The sequence below is a fragment of the Tigriopus californicus genome, chromosome 12 (genome assembly GCF_007210705.1).
Source record: "Tigriopus californicus strain San Diego chromosome 12, Tcal_SD_v2.1, whole genome shotgun sequence".
Lineage (NCBI taxonomy): Eukaryota > Metazoa > Arthropoda > Copepoda > Harpacticoida > Harpacticidae > Tigriopus > Tigriopus californicus.
Genome location: NC_081451.1, coordinates 17,947,305 through 17,956,455, shown reverse-complemented (window position 1 = coordinate 17,956,455; position 9,151 = coordinate 17,947,305). Strand labels below are relative to the sequence as shown.

The 9,151-nt window shown below is 40.5% G+C and overlaps 1 protein-coding gene and 1 long non-coding RNA gene across 2 annotated transcripts in view; both read left to right on the top strand.

Moving 5' to 3' along the window:
* The window catches only part of LOC131892218 (rap guanine nucleotide exchange factor 2-like), a gene marked incomplete in the record, with an annotated part of 16,402 nt that extends 11,397 nt beyond the window's left edge, over positions 1-5,005 (top strand). Inside the window, 3 exon segments of the mRNA XM_059242003.1 lie at positions 3,542-3,861; positions 3,946-4,073; positions 4,279-5,005. Of these exon segments, the coding sequence (XP_059097986.1) occupies positions 3,542-3,861; positions 3,946-4,073; positions 4,279-4,437 (607 nt within the window).
* Positions 5,006-8,381: 3,376 nt separating this feature from the next.
* On the top strand, positions 8,382-9,040 carry LOC131892226 (uncharacterized). The gene is made up of 2 exons (XR_009374536.1): positions 8,382-8,469; positions 8,675-9,040. It is a non-coding gene; the product is annotated as an uncharacterized LOC131892226 (long non-coding RNA).
* The last annotated feature ends 111 nt before the right edge of the window (positions 9,041-9,151 follow it).

The window sequence follows — 9,151 nt, the reverse complement described above, 5'->3', positions numbered from 1 at the left end:
TTCCTGTCCTGGAAAGTACTAATATCGGAAGGCGAAAGTGGAAGCAGGGCGAATGTTTCGAATTGACGTATGTTCGTATTCCGAAGTAGAACAGAACGTAGCTTGTCCTTGTTTTATCTAAAGGTACATTTTTTGAAGCATAACTGTATTTAGGGACGAATTTTGACGGAGTGTCTCCTTTCTTACGAGCAATTGACTTACTTTTCGAAAGCTCGATGAACCCGCTTAAACGAATTGTTTAACGGATTATTGGCCAAAAAATATAAAAACACTCTTATTTTACGGAAACAGGATTTCATTGATGTGATTTTGACTGTCATGAGCAATACAGAATTATCATGGCCCAACTTTCTTTCCTGGATTTTTGTTCACGTGTGTCTCTAAAGGAACTTCTCAGACACTAGTGAAAGTAGATTTCCTCTGGAACAAATTTTGAGCTAAAGTCATACTGAGAAAAGCCTTTGATCACCAAAGAAAGCTGCATATTAATTGGGTGTCAATCTTCCTTTTTTTCAAAAAGTTTCCTCAAATTCGGATATTAAAGATTCGACATTGTCAATTCCTTGTCCTTCCTTTTCATGCCATTTGAATCATGTCTCAACTCATTGGACACATGACACGGTGTTCAAAAAGCCCTAACAAGTTTCCAGAGAAATTCCCAAACACAAATAGGCATTTTTCTACCTCAAAAAGTCATAGGGAACAACTTTAAATCTATTGCTTCATGGAATTCTAGTCCACATAAAAAACTTACGTACCTAAAAAAATTATTAAAACTAAAATTTTCTAAAACCTGCTCCTTGTAAATCAGGAGCACACTTAGTTAGCTCTTGAATATAATTTACGATTTATGATTTCAAAGTAACTTAAAACCTTGTGCAACCATATCTAAAACCCTCAAAAATACAGATTTTTAAAAATTCATTTTAAAAGCATCCAAGGTACATTTAGTTGAGTGGTCACTGAAAATTTCACAAATATCAATGAAGCCTAAAAGAAGCTATTTTCAATCAGTTTCAACAAAGCCCTCAAGAAACAACAAAATCTATAACATTGTTTGTTGTATGTATTGTCTTCAGAATTCCAGTGAATGCATACCTAAGTGTATATATGATGATTGTAAAACTCATTTTCAAAGGTTATTCTTTTAGTATGTTTTAAGTGACATTATATAGCATTTTTAGCTATTGTGAGACTATGCAAGAAAAGGAAAAATAATCTTTTGTATTTGTGATATTGAAAATCGATATTAATTCTTTCGGAAATTGAATTAACATATAACCGGGGCATTTTGGGGCTAAAAACGATAAAATTTCGACCACTAAATCCCACGTAACTAAGTAGCGGTGAAATAGATGATATCGTAAATTACATTCTAGAGCTAACTAAGTGTGTGCTCCTAATTTACATGGAGCAGGATTTTGAAAATGTTTGTACACATAATGTTTCTCGGTATGTTAAGTTTTTTTATGTGGGCTAGAATTTCATAAAGCAATAAAATCAAAATTGTTCCCCATGATTTTTGAGGGAGAAAAATGCCAAGATGTGCTTGGGAATTTCCATCAAAACTTTAAAGGGTATTTTTACCACTGTGATGAGTTAGTGCATGAATTAGTACACAACCTCACTTTTGTGTTCTTTGAATCATGTCTAAATTTGGACGCAATTATTAATTCATGCGCTAATTCGTTGGCTAGACTAGACGGCAAGAATTGATTGGCCTAGGCTAATTCGCCGGTAACTAAACGTGAATTAGCCAGGATTCAAAGAACGTGGAAAAGTTCGTGAACTAACTAACGCTAACTAACGGTCAACTAGTCTATGAATTAGTGCATGAACTAGATGCGATTCAAAGAACCAGCCTCTGGTTTCAAGCCCTTGGCTCTTGCGCTTAAAACTCAATAAGGGTGTCTTGCTTGAGCTCATTGACTTTCTTCCCGCCTTTATTTTCCAAACGTCATGAAAGGAAGATGATAACGGCCATTGAATGAATAGCTATTTCTCCATTGCCCACATGCTCAAGTAATCATATCCCCGCCAAGTAGTAGTAGTCGTACATGCGTTTCAAAGGGAGGCAAGGAAATTTGCCGTGCTCGTTTCCCGATCAGTCGCTTGTCCGAGTTCAATGGCGCCATTTAGTCGCTCCTCGTCACTGAAAGAAACCTTGCTCTATTCGCATCTCAAGACTCATTGGAGGACTCTTTGTCAGAGTGTTCGGAGGTCTCTTCTGATCTCTCCCTCAGTGACGAGCTTGCCCATCTAGACACCTCCACCAACCAACAACCACTTGCACCCGCTTCCCAATGGAACCACTCCAGACTGTCCGACCACTTTGATTTCGGTAAATGAGCCGTGAAAGGCCCTACTTCCCATGACATCTTCAAATTACTTCTGCCGTGCTGCCCGCCCCTAGATCTGGACGGGAATTTGGCCCTGACCAATGAAGATGAGTTCTGGCCTTCGGTTCCACTGAAGCGAAGTGGAACCTTGAAGAAAGTGGAAGAAGACACAGAGCGGTCTTCGTTGCCCAATCAGCAGCCCGTGGCGGCCAATCGGATTTACCACAGATCCAGTTCCATTTCGGTTGGAAAATCATTGTTGGCCCAGAGGGCCAAAAAGAGCTAATCATGAATAAAGATCTTTGCTTGATGCTTTGACCTTCCTCGCCGAGTTTGATGTTGGCTTCAAAACCATACTGTGGGCTTTTTTTGAGAAAGACACGGCTCATTCAATGATCTCCAATGGTTCTTTATACCGATAATGTTCAAGTTTTCTTTTTGCGACATGGATTTTCCATTGTGCCACTTGTGATGCCTTAAAAGTTATTTTATCCCCATGCCATCAGTAGAATATACGTAGATGAGCACATCTCTTCCAAACCATAATTGGGTCCAAATGAATTTTGCCACACTTGGGGTTATTGTTTGAAAAAAAAAAGGATGTCAAGGGTATCAAGTACTTATCAACACCTTTCGTGGTGGAATAGGTTTGTATCCCTAAAATAGAGTTACAGATGATACAAAAGCATCTTTTGCTTTTATTATCTCTTTGGTTGCTCGAACATCTTGCTTAGAAATTAAAATTAAAAAAAACAATACTTGACAATTGGTTTTTTCATTCTACTGTTTTGACACACATGTAGTCAAGCACTGAATGAGATCAGTCACTAACCGAATAGAAAAAAGTCTTCAAACTTTCAGACGTACGCCAAAGAAATTGCCGACCTTGAGCTTACGTCTTAATATGTTTTAAGTACATAATATACCTTGCCATCAGGAAACAGACTCCGTGTTGATGTGTGCTTGACATCCTGATTTCAAAAAAGTGTGCCAATATTCATTTTGACCAAGTCAAAGTTACGGCTTTTGTGAGAATTGTAGAGTTCGAAATGGGCTTGCCCTACCCAAAAAGGCACCTTGTATACCGAATGAAAAAGGAAGCTTGCAATGTCCCGTGTCTTGTGGTGTCCTTGTCCTCTTAGCAACCCAAATGAGGGCCTCCTTCCAATGTCAAATGTACCATGTCGTCCTGAGTCGTTCCCAAACACGTGCTTGAACACCGCTTCTTTTCTCCCCACGTCCCCCGTTGTAGGCACAGACAGTCCTCAGGCCGTGAGGAAGTTGATGGCTTTGAGCGACCCTTCCAAGACCGGAGACACCAGCCCAAGCACTCGGTGTCCAGTCTCCAGTCCCTGGGATCCCCCGGGAACTCCCACACCTCGCTCCGGAAAGCGGGTGCGGCTCGAGCGCACGAAAGGTTCGGCTCGGGGCGATCCCACGGGCTCCACCAAGCTCAGCCTCACCGCGGAAGATAGCTCGGTCACGAGCTTGCCCGCACTGCGGAAAGCCGCCAATAGCGTGGGTAAGAACCGCTTCTTATGTGGGGCAAGAAAAAAGGGCGCCTATTAGCGGGTAATGTGGGTGTTTTGTTGGTTTGTGCTTCCAGCTTCAATGGGACCCTCTGAACGACGAACCCATGGGAATCTGCGCATTGGTCCGCACTCGATCCCGAGGGCGCGCGTTGGCGCACCTTGTCGCGGGAGCGGAAAGCCAAGCCCAAACCTCAAGATACTGGTGAGAAATTCTCATCGCTCAAATTGAAATTTCAGAATGGTGTTTAGTTCTTATCATATATTAGTTCTTATTAGTAATTCTTATTGATAGTGGGTAGAACAGAGATTGGAGATATCTTCGTAACGACTGAGTTCCCATTGAAGCACACACCTCGGCAAATGACCTTGTTTCTGTTCTAAGATTTTGCGTGACCTCATTTTTTCAGATGACGACGATGACATTGATACTCAAGTTTCCGCAGTTTGAACCACCAGCCAGCCATTCCTCTGCATCCACTTCATCCTTCTTCCTTTTTGTATTGATGTATTTGCTACCAAACCAATCAACCAATCAACCGACAGACGCAACTCTATTATTACCTTGAACAACTTCATGTGATAGAACATTTGTCGTTACAAGTAGTAACAGTAACAGAAAGATTGATGGCCCTTTTCATACGCCTCAACAATAATGCATTCTGAATTACGAGCACGTCAACTCTTACACTCACACTTTCAGTATGTCTACAACTACAGCTACAAAAAATACATATTATAAATACATTCATACATATATAAATCATAAATATTTACCATCAAACGGCAAGAAATCAAACCTCGTTGCGTTTCCAATATAAAAGAAAAACACCCCAACGTCCACCCCCTTCGTAGTCCCTCGGGACTTAGCACTTACCATATCTAGTAGCATCTATTTTTTCAAACACAAATCCCCCTTTCTTTTCTTCATTACCGTTGTTGATGTTGCTGCTATTATCATTATTATTACTACTACTACTACCACAACTACAACTACTATTATTACCCTCAAACTATGACGGAATGACCACCTGAAGAATCTCTCAAAAACAAATGTAAAACGTGTTATTTCAACTTTTCTAACTTAGAGTGCCATCCAGATGAATTATCAAATACACATCTTCCTATATTGCGTAACCGATTCATCTCGTTTTAGCGTGATAACTTATGAAAGAGGCGGTCGCTGGCTCTTAAACTGGATTGGGCTCATTTCGAGACGTTTGACGATCATTGGCCAAATGGCTTCTAGCTGTCTTTTTTTTTTTTTGGGGGGGGGGGGGGGAAGATTCAAATGAGTGGTTATTGCTGATGAACAACTCGAGTGAGGCCTTCAAAAAGTCGTTGTTGGTGTGACGCCATTCCAACAATTCCAACACTTGTCGAATTTGAATGAGCCCGAAAATGGTTGTCGATGATCCAATGACTAGCAGGATTCATGAATGCTGATTATGCCATTGTATTTGGTGGATTCCACAGAGACAATTCAACAGGGTTTCAATCAGTTCGACCAGAAAAAAAAAATTCATTTTCTCAAATTGCCCACTCATTGAAAGGGGCATCTAATGCTAAAGGGATATTTTTGGCTACAATGAATTTCACTCAGTTTAACATGAGGCGGATCTGTCGCCTGAAAATGATCTTCCATGTTCATGCGCCATGCAAAGTGCGCTGAATATTAGAGGCACATTTGAGAGTAACTTTAAGGTGCACAACATGCCATTTGTACGGTATGCGGTTACATTCCAATAGAAAGGAAAGAAACCGCTCAAGAACGCCTTAAGGTGTTTTTAAAAATTGGAAAAAGCTTACTGATTCGAGGACCACTTTTCGCATGCATTGAGTGCCACTCTCGAGGAAGAGTCTTTCGTTGCACAGGGGTTGAAATGCCCTTTAAATACATGAACACATTCTGGTACGTATATTTATATGGACTAGAAGTATCATGTCAGCAAAGTTGCTGAAAATTCATGTTATGCAACCAGTTCTGGAAATCGTTTTCGATCGTAGACGCGATATACTCGTATGCTTAAAAAATACCAAGTAAATGTGAAACAAGAGAGACAAGACAAATTTAAAACATAAAAAAAAAACGGTAAACTAGGGGAGCTGTATTTCAACCTTATGTCAAAGCGGTGCTGCATTAGGTCTTACTGGCTGCCCAAACTAAAAGGGAAAGCTAAGGAAGACGTGCTAAATTGTTTAATGAACTGCTTGTGACATGCCCTGAACGAAAAACAGTATTTATTTGGCTGAATGCGCTTCGGTAAATCAACCCGTTTAGCAGGCGGTTGCCAAGGAGAAGGGAAGAAAGCTTACTTTGACCGTCAGTCTTTCAGCCGCAGTATAGTGACAATTAATACTTGTCTAATCTGCGGACCATATCTAGGGTGATGCAATAGTAGTGGTACCTCTTTTTTTCAAATGCCCTGACAAGTTTAAATGATCATTGACGCAGTAAATCAAAAGGTCTTTGTTGGCACAAACAAAAGTTCGCCATAGCTTATGAATGTAAAGCCTTGAATACGCAGTACTTTTCAGACCAACAGTCTTGAAGGGAAATTGATCAAAACCCAAGTCTGTACAAAAAACATAGTATGCGCCGGAAGAACTGGCTCGGCTTAATGGGCACTTCCTCTTTTCTTTCCTTTTATTTGTTGCGGACGTTTAAATTTCTGTTTTGCCTATCTATATTGGGTAGATGTCAGTGTGCTTATCCACGGACTTCTTAGAAATATGGACTGAGAACGAGCTTGCCGCAAATCGGCCCGCTCTGGGTCATAGGCACTCTGAGCCACTTTTTGAATTAAAGTAATAAAATAAGAAACGTAGATCTCTTCAATTAACGGTAGGTCAATTTAATATCATTGACATGCAAAGTCGATCGTTTCAAAGTTATATTGTCAAAAGCTTATGTAGCTGATCAAGAGCAGGCCGAAAATTCAAATTTTGCCGAAAAATTCAAATTTTATGTAGTGTTTACTACCATCTCCTGAGTTCCCTAAGCATAGGTCTAGGCTCAAACTTGACTGAGTTCATCTATTTCAACAAGATCTCGTGGTCGCACGTATGAAGTGCTTATTTTGGAAAAAATGCGAGCGGTGTAGGAGATAGGATATTTTTGCTTCCGTTTGCAGTCCATATCTCTAGAAACCCGTGGCTTATCCTGTTTTTGCATTTTCCTCTTTTTCATTTGTGACCAAGCCGCCTAGCGGTAATGATTTAATTTTACGATTTTCTCTTTTTCATTTTTCCCTTCAGCCAATACTCTATCGTGCACAGTGGGTTTTGAGTGCCTTTTCAATATACAAAAAAAATGTAAAACAGTCGAAGTGCAATGTGCAGTCACAAAAAGGGTCCATCACATGCGCACTCATGGTACACGATTTTGTGTTTCCTTAAGCAGAGGTGAGGTTTTTAAACACTTGTCCTCTGAGTTAAGGCTAGGACATTACCCAGAATGAGCATCCCTCACCATTTAGGCGAATGTATAATTTTCATACCGGTTAACGTCCAAGCCCCTAACTCCAAGGATGAGCTTTAAAAAACAGGCCTATAGTTTGAGCGTGCCCATTGTTCCCAAATCAATCCTTTTTGACAATCTAAACCACGGACAATTAAAATTTACCTCTTGAACCCTTCTTCACCCGAACCTCTGTGGGCAAAAGGCAAACAAACTCTCAATTACACAATGTCCCCACCGTTGCTCTCAGCTGGAACCAATGAAACGCCAACATATCGCTCTTCAAATGTTTGCCGTTGCATAGTTGACACGGTTTGTCTATCTAACACGTAGTAGTTAGGATTTCAATTAAACTGCAATGTTCGCAAGATTTGCCCATTTCCAAGTTGGGTCAAATGCCAATCAATCCTGGCACCAAATTAGAAATCCAACGCTCATTATTTTCTTTTTTGAGCTTTTGCAGGGTACGTCCAAAAATTGAAAAACAATGGTTGGGTGCAAAGAAAACCGGCTCCAACCGGGGCTGAGTCCTGCGGTCTCTTATGCTTCATTCCTTGTTTATATATTCCTGTCTCCCAGGCTTATACCCTTAACAGACCACGATGGTCTGAAGTGAGATTCCCAGAAGGTAGGCTGTCATCTCCTCTCAAAAACGGTAAACTAGGGGAGCTGTATTTCAACCTTATGTCAAAGCGGTGCTGCATTAGGTCTTACTGGCTGCCCAAACTAAAAGGGAAAGCTAAGGAAGACGTGCTAAATTGTTTAATGAACTGCTTGTGACATGCCCTGAACGAAAAACAGTATTTATTTGGCTGAATGCGCTTCGGTAAATCAACCCGTTTTAGCAGGCGGTTGCCAAAGAAAAGGAAGAAAGCTTACTTTGACCGTCAGTCTTTCAGCCGCAGTATAGTGACAATTAATACTTGTCTAATCTGCGGACCATATCTAGGGTGATGCAATAGTAGTGGTACCTCTTTTTTTCAAATGCCCTGACAAGTTTAAATGATCATTGACGCAGTAAATCAAAAGGTCTTTGTTGGCACAAACAAAAGCTGCTGTACCGTACATCCGATCCCGAGGGCGCGCGTTGGGCGCACCTTGTCGCGGGAGCGGAAAGCCAAGCCCAAACCTCAAGATACTGGTGAGAAATTCTCATCGCTCAAATTGAAATTTCAGAATGGTGTTTAGTTCTTATCATATATTAGTTCTTATTAGTAATTCTTATTGATAGTGGGTAGAACAGAGATTGGAGATATCTTCGTAACGACTGAGTTCCCATTGAAGCACACACCTCGGCAAATGACCTTGTTTCTGTTCTAAGATTTTGCGTGACCTCATTTTTTCAGATGACGACGATGACATTGATACTCAAGTTTCCGCAGTTTGAACCACCAGCCAGCCATTCCTCTGCATCCACTTCATCCTTCTTCCTTTTTGTATTGATGTATTTGCTACCAAACCAATCAACCAATCAACCGACAGACGCAACTCTATTATTACCTTGAACAACTTCATGTGATAGAACATTTGTCGTTACAAGTAGTAACAGTAACAGAAAGATTGATGGCCCTTTTCATACGCCTCAACAATAATGCATTCTGAATTACGAGCACGTCAACTCTTACACTCACACTTTCAGTATGTCTACAACTACAGCTACAAAAAATACATATTATAAATACATTCATACATATATAAATCATAAATATTTACCATCAAACGGCAAGAAATCAAACCTCGTTGCGTTTCCAATATAAAAGAAAAACACCCCAACGTCCACCCCCTTCGTAGTCCCTCGGGACTTAGCACTTACCATATCTAGT